This window comes from Galleria mellonella, unplaced genomic scaffold (genome assembly GCF_026898425.1).
Source record: "Galleria mellonella isolate WM207_F2 unplaced genomic scaffold, CSIRO_AGI_GalMel_v1 utg37, whole genome shotgun sequence".
NCBI classification, from domain to species: domain Eukaryota; kingdom Metazoa; phylum Arthropoda; class Insecta; order Lepidoptera; family Pyralidae; genus Galleria; species Galleria mellonella.
In genome coordinates, this window is record NW_026442087.1 from 1,916,622 (window position 1) to 1,942,241 (window position 25,620).

Sequence of the window (25,620 nt, forward strand, 5' to 3'; positions counted from 1 at the left end):
CTTATGGGCAAGGCTTATGTTCAGCAGTGGACCGTTAACGGCTGAAATAATAAAATAGTGTGTATTGATCTGACCTGGCGTGGGCTTGTGTCCGAAGACGCCGCAGAAGGCGGCCGGCAGCCGGATGGAGCCGGCGATGTCGGACGACACCGACAGGGCGGACGCGCCGCACGCTAGCAGCGCCCCCTGGTGCAACGTTACCAGTATTGTAATTAAGATATTATAACACTTAATTTTTTATGGGATGATAACCCCGTCTGTCCCCGTCTGGTATAGTTTGGTGGGATAATAAGTAATAAGTGAGGATTAAGTCAGGTGAGTTTCTTTTAACGCTTTTAAGTATATACTAACGGAGCATCATTGTCAGAATACAGGTGAAGATGAAAGCAGATACGTTGGCCCATTGTAATGAATATAACACGAATTAACCGTAATGATTTTCAAGGGGAACCGCGTGGAGGTCGACCGTTTTTTTAATGGGTGATAATGAAATAATAACCCTGTCTGCGCTAGAGGTATACTGCTCATGTCTATAGACAATGGTTACGGCTTTCCATCAGGTGGGCCGTCAGCTAGTTTGCCATACTAAGTTGAAATAAATAAATTACTTTATATAATTAAATTGAGAAAAAATATTAATCTCATTAAAAACATTGCTAAGTCATATTATAATTCTTTTTTTTATATACACATAAATGTAATATGTATGTAAAATGTAACATATATGTGATAGCTGATATATATCTATGTATTGTGATAATAAAACGACCCAATATGGAAGTGTTAAATATTTTCAATTCACACTCTGTCATTATTTGCCCCGAGTTGAGTACGCTGTTGTCCGCTTACGTAATGTTAGTAAGGCTACAGTATAATTATAACTTAACACATCGTATTACGAGTACCACCATTTGGGGGGAAAGGGATTGTTAGTAATGGAGACTGAGAATCGCATTACTAGCAATATACCCAACCAGGTCAACCTCCTCGCGGTTCCCCCTGGAAACTATCATGGTCAATTCCTGATGAATTCATCATGATGGACTAATTGGCCTGTTTTCATTCGCATCTATCTATCACTATCTCATATATCTATCATCCTTCACTGGTGCTCCGCCAGCGTATTCCGTTAGCGCAGGCGGGGTTACCATACCACTTTCACCCATAAAAAAAAAAGTACCACCATTTTGATCTCCAAGTGGATAATATTTCAGAAAAATATAATAAAATTGTATCTAGGTGATGCCTGTACATGGGGGATTTAATGAAAAAATCATATGAAGGGTTTTTGTTTATACCACTGAGGTGGCATACGGCCCACCTGATGGTAAGCGGTTACCGTAGCCTATGAACGCCTGCAATACCAGGGGTATTACGCACGTACAGCCGATTCTAAAGAAACCTCTTTATCTCCCTTTTGAAGGGTCTTAAATAAGAGCAATAGAAGACAAAGTAATATTTTTTTGAAATTTTATCTCTGTGTGCCTGTATAGTCAGTGCTGGCGTCATACAAAAATTACTACATCAAATTGGATGCGGTTTTCACATTTCTGTTCCTGAAGATCCCATTTAAAAACCGGTGTTTTATGTTGACTTGATCTAGAATTGGTCCATTTTATTAATTTTCCTATTTCTGAAATCCAAGCATACGAACTAGCGGGCAAATCGCTGATTTGTAAATATACATAAAAATATGAATGAGACTTCGCTTTTTAAACCCAGTCAAATTGGTGGATAGGATTGTTAGAATTCAGCAGGGGGGGGGGGGGCTAAAATGGCCCCATCATCTGCAATACCAGAGGGAGACTTTGTACAAAAGTCGATTGCTTGGGTACCTCTGTCCCATTCGTGTTTCAACCGTGAAGCAGTTGTGTGTGCATGGCTGTATTTCGGTTTGAAGGGTGGGATATGGCGTGAATTAACTGGGTACAGAGAACTAACACCTGAGTCCTCAGGAATGGCAACGCATGGGGGGTATCATGGGCGAAACAGTATACTCTGTTATGTCCATGGTACCGCTCATGTCTATAGGCGACGGTTACCACTTTCCATCAGGTGGGCCGTCAGCTTGTTTGCTATTCTAAGTTGTATAAAAAAAATATATCCTGTTGGGACTAGTTCCTTAAGGTCCTTCTTGGAAACAATTGTGATTAATTTACCATCCCTAGTAAATTACCAGGGATGGGCCAACTGGCCTGATTTCATCTTTAATTATATCATCCCAAGGTACCTCGCTAGCTCATACTAATAGAACAACTGAGTTACCATTATATTTTCATCCATCTAAATTAACCTTTCCAAATGGAATCTCTCACCTCACCGCCCGACGATCCTCCCGGTGTCCTGTTCAAGCAATATGGGTTATTGGTGGTTCCCCGCAATAAATTCGTCGTTTCCCATCCGAGGCACAGTTCCGGGGTGTTGGACACGAGGAGCGGTATCGCTCCTGCTTGCTTCACCAGTCTTACAGCTTCGCCGTCCTTCGTGGCTTTCCGGCCAGCGTGTTCTAGGCATCCCACGGCATTTGACATGCCTGAAAGTGGAAAAATAATGACAGTTAGGTATTGATGTTATGTAGTAAACTGAGTTAGCAACGGGCTGGATAGAACTCGAAGATTTGGTAACCGATGGGGAAGAGAAATGTTCTAGTTTGAGGCGCCAATAATTTCTAGTCCAATTTTCACGTACTATACATTTCTGAGACTGTAAGTAGTTTACAGTGAGAGATTAATTTTTTTAACGGCATTTTATTTATTTATTTAACTCATAAAGAGTTAAATAATAAACTAAAAAAAAAAAAAAAAACTCTTAACTGATTTTAAAGATCTATAAAATGCTACAGGAAGTAGCATTATAAGTCAATAAGCTAATGACTACTTGGTCAGTGAGTCAATATTAATTATGTCACGGCACAGTTTAGCTTTTTTTGTGGAAAAAACAGAATAGTCGAAGAGGCCAGTGAACTAACAGCAAATATTTAGACAGCGAAGCAGAAATTTTACATCGTTATAAAGAATATAACAAACAGGCATCGGAGTACTCTGCTCGCAGTAAAACTCTCGAGGAAACATTCATTAAAATTTCAAATTCTAAAAATGGCTGCGCTTTGCTGAACTTTAGTTCCGCTTGCTGTGGATTGTTATAAAAATGACGACATGCACTTTGAGATTGAACGACAGTAATATTTCGATTTTCTTGTACACTCATAGTACAGTTTGGGGTCTTTTTAGAAAGTATAAAATGTTCTTGTTGCTTATAATTAAGTTAACTTGAATAAACTTTGTCTACTTTTATTTAATTACTTTATTGTTTACTAGCTGTTGCCTGCGACTTCGTCCGCGTTTCAGTCGTTTTTCGTAAAATAAGTAGCCTATGTCCTTCCTCACGGTTCAGTGGTTTTGATGTAACAGACACATTTCCCTTCACTGGTCTACTCCTATTGGTCGTAGCGTGATGAAAAGTATATTATAACCTGCTTAGGAGTATAAAGAATAATTGTATCAAGTTTCGTTAAAATCCGTCGACTAGTTTTTGTTTCTTTTTTTTTTTTTTTTACAACACAGGGGGCAAACGAGCATGCGGCTCACCTGATGGTAAGTGACTACCGCCGCCCATGGTCACCCACAACACCTACGGCATTACAGGTGTGCTGCCGGCCTTTTAAAAAGGAATATGCTCTTTTCTTGAAGGTTATGTTGTCGTATCGGTTCGGAAATACTGCTGCTGGAAGTTGATTCCAAAGAGTGGTTGTCCGTGGGAGAAAGTGCCTTGAAAAACGCACGGTGGAGGACCGCCACTTGTCCAGATGGTTGGGATGAAATTTTAGTTTATGGCGGGTTGTACGATGGTGAAAATCTGCAGCAGGTATCAATCCAAACAGACAGACAAAAATTTTACTGATTGCATTTTTGGCATCAGTATCGATCACTAATCACCCGCTGATAGTTATTTTGGAAATATATTTCATGTACAGAATTGACCTCTTTACAGATTTATTATAAGTATAGATTATGTTAAGCTTTATTGAAAACTACTTTAGAATGTAAACAATAATAACTGTCTTCTATCTTCTTAATAATAAAATATCTTCTTAACTGTATCTTCTATCTATACCATTATACACGTTGACGGACGTCCATGATGGTTGAAGACACCGTCTCAACCGTCGACGTCAATCGTCCCAGACGATAATTTGACCTACTTAAAGGTAGGGAAAAAATCCAAAAAAATTTCGGGAAAAATGTTCTAGATTTCTTTTTTCTGTTTCCATAGTTTTTGACTTGAATACTTTACCCCCTGGTGAAATAAAATTTTGTAATCGCTTCATAAATCGTAATTTCTAAGATTTCACAAAAAAATCGATATCTTGGATATAAATTAGTTTTATGAAGAAATGTTTTGGAGATTTATTCTTCATATAAATGCCTTTCATATCCTTGCCTGTGAGGTACGTGCGTGTGTAAGTTTTTTTTTAAAGAGGGGTCCGAGGCCCCGTCCTTTTTTCTTACAAAGAAATCATCTAAGTCCTCACTATGCATCAGGTCCAATCTTGGCGCGGACGATATTGTCCTATACGGTTGGCGGAGGGTTATTCAAATAGAGTCATTTCCAAACACTTTGTAATCTATATTTCTAATGAATCCACTGCAACTTGTTAGTCATTCCGAATCATGTAAACAATACCATCGACCTATTGCAAATTGCATTACGACAGTAACTTACCAATGAGAGAGCAGCTCTCTTTAACTGTGAATGGTACACCGAGTAAGGGCTTCTCAGCGGTAAGTGGCTGTAACGTTCCATTCTTCTTTGCTTCTTCTATTTTACGGTCGACCGCCTTCGCATCTTCTATGGCCGCTCTATAACGCTCCTCTACTATTGCATTCAGTACTGGATTCACTGCTTTCACGTGGTCTATGTACGCGAAGACCAGTTCCTCACTTGTGATCTACGAAAAGAGAGATATGCTTAGTGAATGATAGTGGAAACTTTTTGTTGGTTTTTTTTTTTATACAACTTAGAATGGCAAACAAGCTGACGGCACCACCTGATGGAAAATGGTAACCGTCGCCTATAGACATGAGTAGTGCCATGACCATAACAGAGTATACTGTTTCGCCTATGATACCCCCCATGCGTTGCCATTCCAGAGGACTCAGGTGTTAATCCTCTGTACTCTGTAAATTCACACTATATCCCACCCTTCAAACAGAAACACAGCCATGCAAACACAACTGCTTTACGGTTGAAACACGAATAGGACAGAAGTACCCAAGCAAACAACTTTTGTACAAAATCTCCCTCTGTGTTAGCTAACCCAAGATACGTAGTCGTGTCTAAATATTTGGAACCTTTTTCATATCCCAATTCTTGTGCTAAGAAATACTAGTTCTTTAACCGACTTCAAAAAGAAGGAGGTGCTTATAACTCTGTCAGTTGTAAACCGATTTAGAAAATTATTTCTTATCCAAACATCGGCAATAAAGCAGGTATGTAGGTAATATTTACCTGTAAAGCCTCTAATTGATATGCTCATATAGCCTTAAGCTTAGTAAGAAAAAAGGAATATTTTTATTGAAGTAAACTTAGATTTAAGCATTTTTGAATATTCATTTTTCATTAGATACTTACTCACTTATAACATTGTACATAGTCTGTTTTTTTTTATGGATGATAATGGAATGGTTACCCCACCCGCGCTATCGGTATACACCGGCGGGGCACCAGTGAAGGATGATAGGTGAGGATTAAGCAGGTCAGTTAGCTCATCGTGACGAATTCAACAAGAATTGTTCACGATGGTTTCCAGGGGGAGTTACGTGGAGGTCGACCTGATAAAGTATATTGCTAGCAATGGGGCTGTCAAACTCCATTGCTAACAATCCCTTTCCCCCCGTACATAGTCTGTTTGATTATTGTGAACATATTTTTGGAATATCTTTTATAAATAAATAAATAAAAGGTTTTTTCATGGCGTTAAAAGCCAATTGTGTATTTAGAATATTTGTAAACAAGGCGAAAGTTTAAAATTAAATATAAATAAATAAATTAAATTCCCGTTGTGCATATTATATACCATACATTAAACTATTTAACCCAAGTCCACCTCGCCGTAACCAGTTACCGGTTTTGCAAGAAGTTTGTAGAATTTACACAAACATTTCTCCCCACAACCGTAACTATCCACTTGTAGAAGTCAAATTCATGTTACAGTAGTGCGTATGTGTGTATGTGTATTTGTGTGAGTGCGTGCGTGCGTGCGTGCGTGCTTGCGTGCGTGCGTGCGTGCGTGCGTGCGTGCGTGCGTGCGTGCGTGCGTGCGTGCGTGCGTGCGTGCGTGCGTGCGTGCGTGTGTGTGTGTGTGTGTGTGTGCGTGTGAGTGTGTGCGTATGTGTGTGTGCGTGTGTGTGTGCTATATGAATGGGAATGGAACAAGAGATGGAGATCCCGCAAGGAAAACGGCGTAAAGATGGCGTGAGATGTGCCATTCAATCCTAATGAAAAATAAATACATGCCAAATATGTATTAAATTTTTTATTAAATAACATCAGATATATCTGTCTGTTTGTTGAGACATCAGGTTAAAACCATTGATGCGATTAACAATCAAGTGGATGGTAGACGCGTAACAGTTTCTCAATATCTAACGGTGTGACATCGAGTTAGGTAGCTAATTAATAGAAAATTACGTCGTAGCCTGTGCATCCAAGCTGCAACCGATTGCATGCACGACAAGTTGGGGACACACCGTTTAAATATTAATTACTAAGCGCCATAGCAGCTGTTACAAATTAAAAAACATACATTGATTGTCTATTGATGCTCCTCTCCTCTTGGATGTACTATATTTTTATGAGTAAAAGTATTTTTTTATACAACTTAGAATAGCAAACAAGCTGACGGCCCACCTGATGGAAAGTGGTAACCGTCGCCTATAGACATGAGCAGTACCATGGACATAACAGAGTATACTGTTTCGCTCATGAAACCCCGCATGCGTTGCCATTCCTGAGGACTCAGGTGTTATTCCTCTGTACCCTGTAAATTCACCGCCATATCCCCCCCTTCAAATCGAAACACAGCCATGCAGACACAACTGCTTCACGGTTGAAACGGTAAAAGTAGATACAATTAAATGGATATTTATTACTTTATCACCAGACATAACAAAGACAATATTTAAAACTTACAAATACGTACTTAATATTTATAAAAAAATAATAAATTAAGAGGAATATGGTATATGCGATTTCTCCCGTGCATTCTTCTTCCTATTCCATGGGTGTCGTAAAAGACGACTAAGGTAATGCAAGAGTTGAAGTTACAGTGTCCCTCTCATAACTGCGGTTGCCAAGGCGCCTGTCAAGCGTGGTAACTGTTGGCACTCTTACTGTTAACTCGTCTATTTATGGAAAAGACCTATGTACAGCAGTGGAAAAATTACAGCTGATATCGTCATAGTCGTAGAATACTGACGGATCTTTATATGTAATATTCGTCAGATCCGTCAGTATTCTACGACTATGACGATATGTTGATATGCAATACTATCTATGCAGTATATCTGCGTAACCAATTTTTTTTTTATTATAATACGACATGTGACCAATGTGGTTGCTGAGCAAATACAGAGACGATATGGTCACTGAATACGATCAACCGGAAAGAACGATTTACTCTCAACGGTTGGCCGCACTATGCCGGATCACTAAGTGCTTTTTCACGCTACGTTTGAAGGATCCAAGGTTATTGGATGAAGGAAACATGTTTTGGGAAAGGCTTTTGTAATTGGTAAAGGTATTTGTAGTTGCTAAAATAATGGTAAATTCAGCATTAGTCACGGCTCAACATAGCAGAACTATATATATACGTTAGGGTTTTTTAATAGATCACAATGGAATGGTAAAACCGCGCTGCGCTAAGGCTATACGTTGGTAGGGTACCAGGGATAATAGGTGAGAATAAAAAGGCAGGTCTTTTTTAATTGTTGAAGATTTTTTTTTACAACACAGGGGCAAACGAGCATGCGGCTCGCCTGATGGTAAGTGACTACCTCCGCCCATGGTCACCCACAACACCTACGGCATAGCAGGTGTACTGCCGGCCTTTTAAAAAGGAATATGCTCTTTTCTTGAAGGTTATGTTGTTGTATCGGTTCGGAAATACTGCCGCTGGAAGTTGAGTCCAAAGAATGGTTTTGCGTGAGAGAAAGTGCCTTGAAAAACGCACGGTGGAGGACCGCCACTCGTCCAGATGGTTGGGATGAAATTTTAGTTTATGGCGGGCTGTACGATGGTGCAAATCAGCAGCAGATATGAAATGGTAGTCCCGCCTGCGCTATTGGTATACACTGGCAGGGTACCAGTGAAGAGTGACGTGTGAGGATTTGAACAAGAATTAATCACTACGGTTTCCAGGGAGAACCGCGTGGAGATCGACCTGGTAGGGTGTATTGCCAGCAATGGGAATGTTAAATCTCATTATTAACAATTCCCTTCCCCCGAAAAGGCAGGTCAGTTAGTCCATCGCGATGAATACCCCTAGAATTCAGCACGATGGTTTCCAGGTGATACATTTAGGTCGAGCTGACAGAGTATATTGCTAGCAATGTAGTAGTCCGCATTACTAACAATCCCTTTTTCCCCACCATTCAAGTACTATCTTTATGTACCCTTCATCTGCTTGTCTACAATGACAGAAATAGCGTTATAGGTAATATTTTCAAATAATTTAATTTGGGATGACTTGGTTAACTGGTCCTCCACGACGTTGGGCTGCAATTAATACTTACTTCGCCCTGTCTGATGGCAGCAGCAAGGCTGGTTGCACTCCGCAGCAGCAGCGGCGGTGGCGCCGGCGGTAGTGGTCGCCGGTCCCGAGCCTTCAGCCAGAAAATCGGAGCCAGCAGCAAATTCAGAAGTCGCAGCAGCACGCCCAGCAATCGGACCGCCACTTGCATTCTATGTGAAAAGAATATATATTAAAATTAATAGTTTGTTAAATAAAAGATAGTAATAATAAAAGATATAATACCACCAGGCGTATTTCACATAGCATCAAAGTAAGCACAGCGATATATATATATATATATATATATATATATATATAGAGCGAGGAATAGAGTGACGATGAATTTCCCGTCGGTTATCAAAATGATTGTGAACGGTGTGGACTGCCGTTCGGTGAGCGTGGACTGTAGGGGCGTTGGTTCAGGCTGGAGTGAAACACAGCGATTACTATTCTGAAGCCTCCGGTACCGTCTGAAGAGAGTATTTTTTCTTCTTGTCCTATTTCTTCTCGAGTGTAGTGCGTCGCTGCCCGGAAGCGAATGCCGCTCGACGGGAGGCGGCCTATCTTTATACCCGCCCGCTCGCACGATAATGTTTCCAACTCGCGATAGCGATCTGTGCGAGCGGGACGGGGCGAAAATGAACGAGACGCGTGTCTCTTCAGATCGGTACTCTATAGCGTCTATTTATTTATTTTATTTCAATTTACAATTTCTTAATTCTATTTATTGTTACAATTTCTATTCGTAGGTAATAACGACAACACGCAAAGGAATACTTTATTTAACTTACACTATCTTAAATCTATGTAAATCTATATAAAATAACAGAATACAGAAACGATTAACTAGGGACTTAACAACTATAAATTACGATATATACAAATAATGTCGCGAACAGATTGTATTTTTTGTATCTCCGGTAATTTTGAACACATTTTAATGGTTTTTAATTCAACTGAAAGAGTTTTCTCCTACTATGACATATACTATATAATTTCGTCAAAATAGACTTATTTTTTTTAAAGAAAAATACTTTTATTTTATAAAACCTATTCGTGTTTCTACCGTGAAGCAGTTGTGTTTGCATGGCTGTGTTTCGGTTTGATGGGTGGGATATGGCGTGAATTTACAAGGTACAGAGGAATAACACCTGAGTCCTCAGGACTGGCGATGCATGGGGGTATTATGGGCAAAACAGTATACTCTGTTATGTCCATGGTACTGCTCATGTCTAGGCGAAGGTTACCACTTTTCATCACGTGGGCCGTCAGCTTGTTTGCCATTCTAAGTTGTATAAAAAGAAACCATAAAACAAGTGGACATACTTAAATACATAGTAAACACAAACCGATACATACAGACATACTCATGAATAAATATGTTTGTATTGTGCGGTGATTGAACTCGCGATCATTCGAAGGTGATGGTGTGGTCAATAACTACATCACAGAGGTCCTCTTTTTTTATTATCATGTCAGTTAACTGTCCACTGCTGGACATAAGCCTCCCCCATAAGGAGGGCTTTACCAGTAGTTACCTTTTTTTATGCAACTTAGAACGGCCCACCTGATGGAAAGTGGTAACCATCACCATTAAACATACTACAGTATACTGGTTCGCCCACGATACCCCTCATGCGTTGACATTCCTGAGGACTCAGGTGTTATTCCTCTGTACCCTGTTAATTTACTGTCATATCCCACCCTTCAAACCGAAACACAGCCATGCAAACACAACTGCTTCACAGTAGAAACACGAATGGGACAGAGGTACCCAAGCAATCGACTTTTGTACAAAGCCTCCCCCATAGACTGCCATAAAGAACGGTCCTGAGCCACCTGCATCCACTGACTCCCTGCAACGAATTTCAGGTCGTCACTCCATCTAGTGGGGGATCGTCCTACACTACGTTTACCCGTACGTGGTCGCCACTCAAGAACCTTTCACCCCCATCGGTTGTCGGTTCTTCGAGCTATGTGACCAGCCCATTGCCACTTCAGCTTGCTTATCCTTTATTAAAATTTACTTTATTTATGATTTTTATAAATGGCGCAATAAAGTGTAAATAAATAAGTCATGGTAACAGTGCGTAATGAAACTCATACGTCCGCGGTGAAAACTTGTTAGTTTAAATTATTACCATTATTAGACTCACCGTGGACCGTGTTGCGTGCTCCGTACTTTAGGCGTCGCTCGAGTACGAATTACACAACTACGGCACACAGGGGAATGACAGTAAATATTACGTATGCAGTACTCGATGGAGAATCAAATATTTGCAAGACCCTACACTCAATACCAGAGGGAGAATGTACAGTCAAGCACATATATCATATTGTCTTTCACTGTAGTTACTCTTTTTCATTCCTCTGTAATTTTTTCAATAGATTAATCATATTTCCTTTTGTGTATTATATATGTATTTATATGTGTATGTTTATGTATTTTGTATATTAGTTTAATAAATTATATGAATTCGATATTTTTGTGAATTTGTATTTTATGCATGAATAATTATTAATTCACTCCTGCACCACCACCTACCTATTTCTATCTATTCTCCTTTACCCAAAGGTTGTCTGTAAGAGATTGCTCTAGCGATAAGACCGCCTTTTGTACCTTTATGTGTATATTTCAATCTGTATTTATGTTACTATATTTCACTTGAATTGTTCAATTGTCGTTGTATATTTTTGTTTATGGTGCAATAAAGAGTTAAATAAATAAATAAATAATAAATATATGGGTAACTCTCACTAATTGGGAGAAAGGGATTGTTAGTAATGGAGTCTAACTGACCCATTGCTAGCAATACATCCTATCAGGTCGACCACGCAGTTCCCCCTGGAAACCATCGCGGTTTATTCTAGTGGAATTCGTCACGATGGGCTAATTGACCTGCTTTCATCGTCACCTATCATCCCTTACTGGTGCCCCGCCAGCGTATACCGATAGCGCAGGCGGGGTTACCATTCCATTATGACCCATAACAAAAAGAATTCTTACTAATTTCCCACCGAGTAGCTTTGCTTACATTTCATTGTTGGGAGGGAGAAGGAATTGTTAGTAAAACGGTAAAACTAATACCATAAAGTGCAAAATATAAAAATTCAAAATAATCTCTTATCATACGAGAACAAAATAACACATACGATAGCCTTCTCCTTTTAAAAATCACTTAATAAAAACAAATAAAATATGTAAATCGTAAAGTTTGTTAACAAAACAGCGGAGGCCTCGTACGTAATACGTGACTGTCAGGTATAATAGTGAGATTATCCCAGTACACTAGTTGGCGATGTGGCACGAGATTTATAAGGCCTTCTGAGACCATTACGAAACAATCGATATAAATAAACGTGAACAGGTAAACACTTGAGAAAGGATGGATCGATTTTGGACATATTATTTTTTTCATATCCTTTATAGTTCGAACTATCTATCTATCCTATTTAAGAGCTGCGCTCTTGTCGGTGGAGCTCTTGCTACTCATTACGATTTTCAGCGAGTCTCTTCACCTCTTGATACGACACGACACCAACTCCTTCCTTGATCTGCCTGATGTAACTACGCCTCGGTCTCCCTCTTCCCCTCCTTCCTTCTATCTTACCTTCTATTATAATGTTCATAAGTTCGTCGTGTCGTATCAAGTGTCCCAACATTTTTCCCCTTCTGTCCTCAATAGTTCTAATAATTTGTCTTTTTTCCTTAACCCTAAGCAGGACCTCCTCATTGCTAATTCGATCTAGTTCGAACTAGATTCAAGTAAATAAATAAACTAGATTATGCCTGCTACTTTGTACTCTTGGTTTAAAAATGGGAACACTATTAGAGTAGACCACTTACAGATAGTGTATCAAGATATGAATGAATGAATGGTTTATTTTCTTTTCAGAAAAGGTAGTGAAAAACAAAGTACCTCACTTAAATTAGTAAGTAGAGAGTAAGTGAAGTAAAGAGGGAGACTTTGTACAAAAATAGTTTGCTTTGGCACCTCTGTCCCATTCGTGTTTCTACCGTGAAGCAGTTGTGTTTATATAGCTGTGTTTCGGTTTGAAGGGTGGAATATGACAGTGAACTTACAGGGTACAGAGGAATACGATATGATCCTCAGGAAAGTCAACGCATCAGGGGTATCATGGGCGAAACAGTAATACAACTGCAACGGTAGAAACACGAATGGGACAGAGGTAGCTAAGCAAACTACTTTTGTACAAAGTCTCCCTTTGGTGGGTGTCGTAAGAGGCCATAAAAGGAACTTAATGGTTGAAGAATGAGCAGCAGCGTCCTTCTTAAAACATCATCAAAAGCCTAACTGCGGTTGTGGTTGATATGATGACGATGACGATGATTATTATGGTAAATATAAAAAAAAATACACGATTATATGAATGAATGAAGTTTATTGCTAAAAATGTGGTACAATAAGGTATGTTCCGTGTATGTAGGCACTTAGACGATCACAGTAAACGTCAACAAATAGCTTATTATTGTAATAGAAATAGAGTTAATGGGATGTCCTTGCATTGTTCACACTCACCATATCAGCTTGATGACATATACGCAATAAAAAACCTGGGGTTTGTAGTAATTACATAATTTAAGATTATTAAAAAAAATTAAATAAAAAAAAAGAAATTACAATTTATTTTATTGGAAAAAATTTTACAGCATCCGCCATCCCTGATGTTACAGGCGTACATAGGCCACGGTAAATCCGTTTACTATCAGACGGGCCGTATGCTTGTTTGCCACCATAGCTGTATTATTTGAAACAATCAATATTTGCTAAATAAATACATAAATTGAGTACATAGATAAATTATTATAAGTATAAGAATAAATTTAAGGATATGACGTAAATAAATCAATTAACTAGACTCTAGTGTATGTACTCTAGTTATTAGGGTAGATACATACTTAAGTACGGAGATTCCGTGCTAATAACTTGTGTACTCATATTATGTATTTCCAACCGATCTGTGTATTACAAAAATCAATAAATATTATTCTTATTGGCAAATATTACGTTGTACGCTTAACTACCATAATGTATCCAAATTAACGGGTAAAGAGGTTTCTTCAGGATCGGCAACGCGCGTAATACCTCTGGTATTGCAGGTGTTCATAGGCTACGGTAACCACTTACCATCAGGTGAGCCGTATGCTTGATTGCCGCCTCATTGGTATAAAAAAAATTGCATGGCTGTGTTTCGGTTTGAAGGGTGGGATATGGCGTGAATTTACAGGGTACAGAGGAATAACATATGAGTCCTCAGGAATGGCATCGCATGGGGGGTATCATGGGCGAAACAGTATACTCTGTTATGTCCATGGTACTGCTCATGTCTATAGGCGACGGTTACCACTTTCCATCAGGTGGGCCGTCAGCTTGTTTGCCATTCTAAGTTGTATAAAAAAAAATATATCATCACACCATAGAACAAAAATAGAAATGATCAGCATCCCCTTAAGGTAGTATTCCACAAGTGAAACCATACAGTCTTACCACAAAATGTAATTTAAAACATTGTCTAAATAGAGTTTAACAAAAGTCTCTTTAAGTGATTAACCCTTAACACTCGCTTTTTTAAATTACATATTTACACTTTTGGGGGAGCTTGATCCTTATGCGTTTACCCAATATTTATGTGTAAAAAACTACATGAAGATTTTTTATGAAATAAAATATTACAATTTCAATAAAATTTGCTAGAAAATTAATAAAGTTTTTAATATAAAAATAATTTCCTTATTATTATTAAAATAGTAACAACAAAACTGTGATAACAGTTATAATCTCGACATAGTAGAAAACAAAGTCGCTTCCCGTCGACTGTACGGTTAGATGTTTTAATTTTAAAATGATTTCATCAATATTTATTGGGAATAATATTTAATTTCACTAGTAGAATACTCACTAAAATATACACAATTATATTTTTTTCAAACATGCTTGGAAATGTGAGCATTATTTTCAATCTTCTTCGAGATAAATCAAAATTGCCGTACTGGCCATATACATGCGGGCAGCGGCCGGCAAAAGTTGTATAAAAATCCATATCTGTCGTGTTTTGCGGCCAGATAAATTACTATGTAAACTCATATCTGTCCTGTAATTTAAAAATGGAATGACCTTTTACTTCAAAACGTAGCTACCAAGGAGGTAACTAATAAAAGGTTTTATTTAATATTCGAACTGGCTTACAAATAGAAAGTTGTTTATTGAAAAAAAAAAAAACAAAGGAACATTATGGCGCGTGAAAAATGTTTGTTCGTTATTCGTCATTGAAGTTAAAAAGTAAAATTGTGTTTTTAATTTCCGCGCATTGTTTGAGAAAAGTACTATACAAGCCTTGGCCACAACTAGGCATTGATGTACTCACGTATGTGTGCCTCGGCTACGCCTCGGCCCACATTTGCACGTTCGTCCATCAATGCCTCAGTTGCTGGCCGCTGCAGTAATGTACTATTAGTGAGTATTCTACCAGTATTTAAAAAAAACATTTTTCTTCCGTCCTGAAAGAATAAACTTGAAAAAATAAAGAAATAATTTTTATCGTCAAATAACGTAAAAAACCGTTTAAGAAAAACGTTACTAATGTACTAGTTATAAATTTAAAATATACGCAATTAACGTATAAGATAATATGGGAAATTGCATTCTAACGTAATCAACGAAACACAAATAAGGACTAATGGATAACTAGTTTTCTAGATGTCTAGCTACAACTAAAATTGCCAGAAAGTTGCAGACGGCTTGCTTATTACTCAATTACTAGGTGCGGAGGTATAACACCTTAGTCCGGGGCAGAAGGGAGTGTTAGTAACGCGGACTACCAGTCCTATTAATAGCAATATGCCCGGTCGACCTCCACGTAACCCTTGTAAACCATCGTGCTGAATTACTGGTATATCCATCACGATGGACTGACTAACCTTACCAGAGGGAGACTTTGTAAGAAAGTCGATTGCTTGGGCACATCTGTCCCATTCGTGTTTCAACCGTGAAGCAGTTGTGTTTGCATGGCTGTGTTTCAGTTTGAAGGGTGGGATATGGCGTGAATTTACAGGGTACAGAGTAATACGAGTAACATCTTAGTCCTCAGGAATAGCAACGCATGGGGGGTATCATGGGCGAAACAGTATACTCTGTTATGTCCATGGTACTGCTCATGTCTATAGGCAACGGTTACCACTTTACATCAGGTGGGCCGTCAGCTTGTTTGCCATTCTAAATCCCATAACCACCTATCATCTCTCAATGACACTTCGTTAGTGTATACCGTTAGCGCGGAAGGGGATGCTATTTTATTTATTTATTCTTTATTGCACAATAAAATTTTGTACAAATGGCGAGCTTAATGCCATATGCCATTCTCTACCAGCTAACCATTAGGTAAAAACAGAAAGCATATGAAGGGCAGATGTGAAGAAAAATATGTGACTATTCCATTACTGTCTATTAAAAAAAAACAACTCATGGTGACACTCAATTGTTGCCACTCTGATGAATGGCAACGATTGAGTGCCACCATGGGTTTCATATTGTATTCTGTAATGTCTCTAATGTAAATAAGCAATGGTTACCAATACCATCAAATGAACCGTCAGTTTGTTTGTCATTTATATTATATATATGAATATATATTGAGTAAAAAAGCACTCACCACGTGACTTCATTTTTTTACTTTGGTTATACATTTGCAATCAGATAAATATAAGCAGATGTGTTGTTCGCATAAATAACAGGAGTGTGTGGTCCCTAGCGATATAGCATTTACTCATACAACTTTATTTAGGCTTCTTTAATTTCTAGATATTGTATCTTTTTATATTATTATTATATTATTAATCAATGTAATGTATTTTTTATTAATCAATGTAACCGTTTTCGTCATACAAATCAATATTTACATTATAAATTTATTAAATTAATAAAATAAATAATAACAATGATAATAAAAACATTTGAAATCTATACTTATAATAAATCTGTAGAGAGGTCAATTCTGTACATGAAATATATTTCCAAAATAACTTTCAGGGGGTGATTAGTGATCGATACTGATGCCAAAAATGCAATCAGTAAAATTTTTGTCTGTCTGTCTGTATGTTAGTTATAGAAACAAAAACTACTCGACGGATTTTAACGAAACTTGGTACAATTATTCTTCATACTCCTGGGCAAGTTATGGTATACTTTTCATCACGCTACGATCAATAGGAGCAGAAAGGTGAAGGGAAATGTTAAAAACGTCCACCCTTGCGACGCCGGGACGGGCCGCTAGTATAAAATAAAAACAAGATTATAAATTAATTACAGTACATGCCAATATAATGATAACTACATGTAACTACATGTTAATAATGATGACTACAAGTTTACATTAAATATAATTTATATACATTATATACACATTTTTAAACGATTTTAAACGTTAAGTTAACGTTAAGTTACTTTTTTAAATAAATAATTACAATATTTTTTTAATAAAATAAAAATTAAATACGAATTGATTTTTATGATAGGTATATTTATAGGCTAGAATACAAAATACATAGTATCAATAGTATTAAAAGGCAGACGGGACTGGTAATCGATGCGGGGTCAGCATCCTGGGCCCAGCTAGACGTAACATTTAGGTACCAACGAGACCGCCGCACTCGAAACGAGATGCAGTATTGCAATATCAGTCAGACTTTATACAGGTGCAAACGGTAAAAGTACTGATAGATTTTTCTCTACAAAAGTAACAAGGTCTTGAACAATTTTTTATGGGTGTAGATTTTTTAAACGGATGATTTTGGGAATGGTTACCCCGCCTGCGGCAACGGTATACGTTGACGACGCGCTAGTGAGGGATGAAAGCTGAAGATGAAGCAGATCAGTCGATACATAGTGATGAATTCTAAAACAAAATAATCATGATATTTTACAGAGGGAACAGCGATGAGGTCGACCCATAGAGTATATTGCTAGCAATGGAGTTGCTAATTCTCATTACTAACAGTCACTTCTCACTCCTGAAACTAGGTGTTTGCCACTTCTAGTCTACATACCAGAGGGAGACTTTGTAGAAAAGTCAATTGCTTGGGTACCTCTGTCCCATTCGTGTTTCTACCGCGAAGCAGTTATGTTTGCATGGCTGTGTTTCGGTTTGGAGGGTGGGATATGGCGTGAATTTACAGGGTACAGAGGAATAACACCTAAGTCCTCAGGAATGGCAACGCATGGGAGGGTATCATGGGCGAAACAGTATACTCTGTTATGTCCATGGTACTGCTCATGTCTACAGGCGACGGTTACCACTTTCCATCAGGTGGGCCGTCAGCTTGTTTGCCATTCTAAGTTGTAAAAAAAAAAAATATTTCATAACCCTGATTGTAACAAACTCAGCACTGGAAATTACAATAAAAGTAGATACGCATTCATTTGTACATTTGGATCAGTTTAAACGTCTGTAGTAGACATGACAGAATACACTGTGGCATCCGTAACACTATACTACGTTGCCATTCCTAATGTCTAAGGTGTTATGCCACCGAATATCGTGCAAATTCACCATCCCAGATACCCTGACCACATCGGGAACCCTACCGTGTGGCCTTCGCATAGAATAGGCCGCCGTTTGCTTTTTCGTGGTTATCGTAAGACGCTACTAAGGGAACTTAATGAACGAGAGATGGGTGCAGCAGTATTCGTTTTAAAACATAACCATAGTCTTATTGCGGTTGCCATCCCGCCTGGTGTAGTAACTACCCCCCCCCCCATGGCGGAGACCAATGTTTACCTATGGACAGTTAACAACTGAAATGATGATAATAATAAATCCCACCCTTGCATATGAGATCGTCGATCCATCTAGTGGAAGGTCGTCCCACACTGCGTTTGCCTGTACGGGGTCGCCACACAAGAATCTTTCTTCCACATAGGTTGTCGGTTCTTCGAGCTATGTAACCCGCCCATTACCACTTCAGCTTGTTCATCCTTCAAGCTATGACGGTCACTTTGGTGCTTCTGCGCATACCCTCATTTTGGAAAATCGGTTCAAGATTAGCAAAAATATGACGCAACATGGGTGCAAGAAAAAAACATATAAACATACGAATTACTATTCTCCCGCTTTGCATGCTTTTTGAAAGCCGCATACAAATTAGCTAATTTCATGGCTGCCATTTTTTTTTCTTCTATATAACATTATGGATTTTACTCTATTACAAATACGAAGTCTAATGTCATTCAATTTTATTAACACAGAAAAATAATTGAATGTAAATTTCCTTATCAGATACCAGTGATAATAAAGTAATGCGGATAATTAATGATTATGTCATTTTACTCATCAATATCGTTATCGGACTGTCCAAAAATATACTATAATACTAGTTTTTACCCGCGACTTTGTCCACGTAACTGGCGAACGTTATTTGACCAGGACAAATAGTAGCTTACCGGGGGGAAAGGGATTGTTGGTAATAGGGTCCTACGGCCCCATTGCTAGCAATATACCCTATCAGATCGACCTCCACGCGGTTCCCTCTGAAAACCATCGTAACTAAGTCTTGTCGAATTTGTCACGATAGGCCATCTGACCTGCTTTTATCGTCACCTATCATCCCTCACTGGTACCCCGCCATTGTACCATTAGCGCAGGTGGAGTTACTGTTCCATTATCATCCATAAAAAAATAGTAGCTTACGTCCTTCTACATCCCAAATAATTCGTTTATATCAAATTACATGATGATTAATTGAGCGGTTAAGGCGCCAAGATGTATCAAATAAATAAAGAAACCGTCACATTTGTAAAACTCGTGGTGTTGCCTGTTTTTTTTTTTTAATGGTTGATAATGGAATGGTAACCCCGCCTGCGCTATCGAGATACGCTGGCGGGGCACCAATGAAGGATGATAGGTGAGGATGAAGCAGGTCAGTTGGCTCATCGTGACGAATTCAACAAAAATTGTTCACGATGGTTTCCAGGGGGAACCACGTGGAGGGCGACCTAATAGGGCATATTGCTAGCAATGGGGCTGTCAAACTCCATTGCTAACAATCCCTTTCCCCCCTGTTTTGCCTGTTGAAGCAATATAGTTATATAAGGTATTCTAAGTACCTACACGTGTACCAAATTCCATTCAAATCCGTTCAGTAGTTTTAGCGTAAAATAGTAACAAGCATCCATCTTTTACATCCTCACAATCTTAGGCGTTTATAATAGCAGCAAGAATAGTAAAGAAGTGCAGAGGGAGACTTTGAACAAAAGTCGGTACCTCTGTCCTATCGTGTTTCAACCGTTAAGAAGCTGTGTTTGTATGGCTGTGCTTCGGTTTGAAGGGTGGGATATGGCGTGAATTTATTGGGTACGGAGGAAGTACACCTGAGCCCTCAGGAATGGCAACGCATGGGGTGTACCATGGGCGAAACAGTATACTTTGTTATGGCCATGGTACTGCTCATGTCTATAGGCGACGGTTACCACTTTCCATCAGGTGGGCCGTCAGCTTGTTTCTCACAACACACAGTTTCGTAGCTTGAGAATTAAAACAACTGATGTGATCGTATGTCACTTATTTATTTATTTATTTCAATTATCTATTAAAAAAGTATGTCGTTCCATAATTTCTTTGATCAGGCAAAAAACATCGTTCTTGTGAACATTTCCATTCATATTACAATCTCACGTTTATATATCAGCTACTTATGTAAAACCGACTGGCTCTGCTTTATTCAACTGCGCAGTAACATAAACGCATTATTTTTATGGTTCGTTACATTATATTTAAATTAATTTATTTTTTTTTTCTTTATTGCACAAAAAAAAATTACAAATGACAAACATTACCAGAGGGAGACTTTATACAAAAATCTTTTGCTTGGCCGCCATCGTCCCATTCGTGTTTCTACCGTGAAGCAGTTGTGTTTGCATAGCTGTGTTTCGGTTTGAAGGATGTGATATGGCGTGAATTTACAGGGTACAGAGGAATAATACCTGAGTCCTCAGGAATGGCAATGTATGGGGGGTATCATGGGCGAAACAGTATACTATATTATGCTCATGGTACTACTCATGTCTATAGGCGACGGTTACCACTTTCCATCAGGTGGGCCGTCAGCTTGTTTGCCATTATAAGTTTTATAAAAAAAGTACTTCTCTTAATGATATTTAAAATGGTAAACAAAGTAGCTGCTCACCTGATGGAAAGTGATGAATCTCTATAGGCTATTGAACTTGACTATTGAATATACGGCAATATCCATGGTACCCTTGTACATTCCCGTTCCTGATGACTACTACGATATTCTTTTAATGGATTATAATGGAATAGTATCCCGGCCTGCGCTGACGGTATACGCTGAACCAGTGAGAGATGATAGGCGAGAAAAAAAAGGGATATCATTTAGCCCATCGTGATAAATACACCTGGAATTCAGCACGGTGGTTTCCAGGGGGCACCACGTGGAGGTCGCGGAGGTTGACCTGACAGGGTATATTACTCGCAATGGGACTGGTAGTCCCCATTGCTAACAATTTCAACAGTATTCATCACGATAGGCCAACTGACCTGCTTACATCCTGCTTCAACCTCACCTATCATCCCTCACTGGTGCTCCGCCAGCATATACCGTTAGCGCAAGCGGGGCTATTATTCCATTAATACCCATTAAATAAAAATAACTCCATTGCTAGCAATACACCTCATCAGGTCGACTACTACTCAGCTCCTCCTCGAAACTATCGTGATTAATTCTTTTGAAATTTATAACTCTATCATCATGGACTAACAGACCTGTTTTAATCGTCAACTATCAACCCTCACTGGTGACTCGCCAGCGTATGCCGCTAGCGTAGACAGAGTTCTCATAAAAAAGGACAGCTGCTTCACGACAGAAACTAAAGTACTGAAATAGACGAGTTTTATAACTGAAGTACTCAAATAGACGAGTTTTATAACTGAAGTACTCAAACAGACGAGTTTTAGAACTGAAGTACTCAAATAGACGAGTTTTATAACTGAAGTACTCAAATAGACGAGTTTTATAACTGAAGTACTCAAACAGACGAGTTTTAGAACTGAAGTACTCAAATAGACGAGTTTTATAACTGAAGTACTCAAATAGACGAGTTTTATAACTGAAGTACTCAAATAGACGAGTTTTATAACTGAAGTACTCAAATAGACGAGTTTTATAACTGAAGTACTCAAATAGACGAGTTTTATAACTGAAGTACTCAAATAGACGAGTTTTATAACTGAAGTACTCAAATAGACGAGTTTTATAACTGAAGTACTCAAATAGACGAGTTTTATAACTGAAGTACTCAAATAGACGAGTTTTATAACTGAAGTACTCAAATAGACGAGTTTTATAACTGAAGTACTCAAATAGACGAGTTTTATAACTGAAGTACTCAAATAGACGAGTTTTATAACTGAAGTACTCAAATAGACGAGTTTTATAACTGAAGTACTCAAATAGACGAGTTTTATAACTGAAGTACTCAAATAGACGAGTTTTATAACTGAATTACTCAAATAGACGAGTTTTATAACTGAAGTACTCAAACAGACGAGTTTTATAACTGAAGTACTCAAATAGACGAGTTTCATAACTGAAGTACTCAAATAGACGAGTTTTATAACTGAAGTACTTAAATAGACGAGTTTTATAATTGAAGTACTGAAATAGACGAGTTTCATATGATATCTTCCGCTATTGAATTTGCTTTTAGTTGATCTTAAACTTAATATCGATATCTGAATTCAAAGTCCAATGTTACTCTAATCGAGTCTGAATAGACCTTGATAATCTATTTTAATAGTTAAATTTTAATGATATAACGATAAACAGAAACTAATCTTATCGTATTAATTACAATTAGAATATATATATATATATATATATATATATATTCCAATATATATAGGACTATTTCATATATACTAGCGACCCACCCTGGATTCGCACGGGTGCACATCACATCACATTTTCTAATATGACGTGATGTTTCTAATATCATATTAGGAACCTCTAAAATTATCAATGTTCCTTTACTATATTATGCATATATTATACATATAAACCTTCCTCTTGAATAACTATCTATTAAAAAAGACACATCAAAATTCGTTGCGTAGTTTTAAAGATCTAAGCATACATAAGGACAGACAGACGGGAAGCGACTTTGTTTTATATTAAAACTAGCGACCCGCCCTGGCTTCGCACGGGTGCTCATTACATCACATTAGAAACGTTTAAAATTATCAGTGTTTCTCTACAATATTACGCATGTATTATACATATAAAGCTTCCTCTTGAATCACTCTATCTATTAAAAAAAAACCGCTTCAATATCTGTTGCGTAGTTTTAAAGATCTAAGCATACATAGGGACAGACAGATGGGAAGCGACTTTGTTTTATACTATGTAGTGAGTAGTGATAATTAAGTCCGGTAAATGTTTGTTTCTAAATCACAGCATGTAGACACAAATGTAGACAGCTCAATGTCACTTTCAAATAATAATTTTGTTAATAAACTTAAAATTTATATAAACACGACATAGCTGATTACACGTTTATGGTTTTACATACGTACACACATACCTACATATCTGTCAAGCCTAGTTATACTTTACGGTTTTATTAACTCTATATTATTAAAGGTGGTACATGCTTACAATTTAAGATTGTGTTCTTTTAAAAAAAAAAGTAAATATCTATACTAATTGTACGTACGAATACAAGAGGAAACCTTTTCGACTTAAAAAGAATCATCAAAACAGACAAATTAGAAAAATGTCGCGTAATATGTAGAATATATTGCAATTTTAAAATCTTATTTTTAAAGTTGGTTTTTTTTATACCGTTGAGGTGGTAAACAAGCAGCACCTACCTGATGGTAAGCGGTTATCGTAACCTATGAACGCCTGCAATACTAGAGGCATCAGACACATGTTGCAGACCCTGAAGGAACCTTTTATCCTTGATCTTTGTCCTTTGATAATTATTACTAATTTAATACTATTACTTCTTACCTATCTAGTACTATCCAGAGGGAGACTTTGTACAAAAGTCGATTGTTTGGGTACCTCTGTTCTATTCGTGTTTCAACCGTGAAGCAGTTGTTTGCATGGCTGTGTTTCGGTTTGAAGGGTGGGATATGGCGTGAATTTACAGGATACAGAGAAATAACACCTGAGTCCTCAGGAATGGCAACGCATGGGGGGTATCATGGGCGAAACAGTATACTCTGTTATGTCCATGGTACCGCTCGTGTCTATAGGCGACGGTTACCATTTTCCATCAGGTGGGTCGTTAGCTTGTTTGCCATTCTAAGTCGTATAAAAAAAACCATAGATATAACATGACACACTGTGACTCCCATGGTATCCTTAATGCGTGAAAATCTATTTAACATTTAAAAAGCTTATCAATAGATTTTTTATCAGCTGAAAACCAACGTGGAAACATTTGTATGCAACAGACAAATACACAAAAGCCTCAAACATCTCTCTACACTCTTTCAAAATAAGACAACGTTACAAAAGCAGATAAACAAACAAACAATACTCGTTCATGTAGGTACCTACCGACAGAAGCGTCTTTTCCTACGAACTTGGATTTCCGTGCCAGGCATTTTATCTGGTGGCAAATTTCAAAACACCTAGACATGAATCAAATTGAAATAATTAACTTGACTTGCCTTTAGCAAGAATCGAACCCGGGAACTTGTTTGCACGCAATGGAGTGCTTTATTACCAGCTAGTTTATTGCCCGCTACAAGTTAAAAAACTAATGGATTAAACCATTTCTAGATTACTTATCACTATAAAATATATGCCAGATTTTAAGTTAGACCTTAAAAAGTACATCTGTGAAAACAGCATCCAATTCGGTGTATTTTTGTATAATGCCAGCACAAACAAATAGACAGATAAATAAAATAATTCAAAAAATTATTGTTTTGTTTTCTATCCCTTTTATTAAGATAGAAAGAATACCAATTTTTTACCGATTTTAAAAAGAAGAGGAGGTTATTAACTCGATTGTATTTTTTTATATGTTTATTACCTCGTAACTCCGTCAGTTCTAAACCGATTTGGAAAATTCTTTTTTCATCTGAAAGGATATAATTGCAGATTCGTTCCGTAGAAATTTTATCAAAATCGATTCAAAAGTTTAGTTTCAAAATTAAAATAACTTGCTTTGCCAAAACTGAAGACAGTTTTTTTTTTTTTTTATGGAGTACAGTCTTTATTTTTATCTCTATCGAGAATCGAACTCGCGACAAAAGCACGCAATACACTGCCATCACAGCACGTTTCCAATGTGCGTAATTTATATGTTTACTTATGTTAATTTAAAGATTATTTAAATAGTATTTCAAATAATCAGTCGAGCATTATCAAAACATGAAATATAATAATAAATTATGAACTTTGTTAACACGCCAAGTACATAATTCAATGTACACAATAGGTAATCGTGAGTAACTGTGTACTATAGAATTTGCATACTTAACTAGTTTTTCTTCGCAACTTTGTACACTTGTATTTAGAAGGTAGATAACCACTTTTAGAGAGGGAAAGAGTTTTTTAGTAATATGGACTGTCAGTTCCATTGCTAGCAATAAACTTTGGCAGTTCGACCTCTACGTGGTTCCCCCTGGAAATCATCGTGCTGAATTACAGGTGTATTCACCACTGATCTACCTTTTCATCCTCACCTATCATTCCTTACTGGTCTTCCGCCAGTCTATACCGTTAGCGCAGGCGGGGTTACCATTCTATCATCATCCATTAAAAAAGCTACGTCTAGATG

General features: G+C 37.7%; 1 protein-coding gene across 5 annotated transcripts in view; it reads right to left on the reverse strand.

The window, feature by feature from the left end:
• LOC113517875 (fatty-acid amide hydrolase 2-A-like) overlaps positions 1-25,620 on the reverse strand; it is a 47,005-nt gene that overhangs the window by 8,830 nt on the left and 12,555 nt on the right. For 3 of the 5 annotated variants that reach the window (XM_052897554.1, XM_052897555.1, XM_052897553.1), the window contains 4 exons: positions 8,793-8,961; positions 4,723-4,948; positions 2,316-2,533; positions 75-186 (listed from right to left, as the gene is read on the reverse strand). In XM_052897554.1, coding sequence (XP_052753514.1) covers positions 75-186; positions 2,316-2,533; positions 4,723-4,948; positions 8,793-8,960 — 724 coding nt within the window. In that variant the 5' untranslated portion in view covers position 8,961. Of the gene's footprint in view, positions 1-74; positions 187-2,315; positions 2,534-4,722; positions 4,949-8,792; positions 8,962-9,258; positions 9,645-24,389; positions 24,452-25,620 lie in introns of those variants that run through there. The other 2 variants (XM_052897552.1, XM_052897556.1) reach the window with 2 other exon arrangements.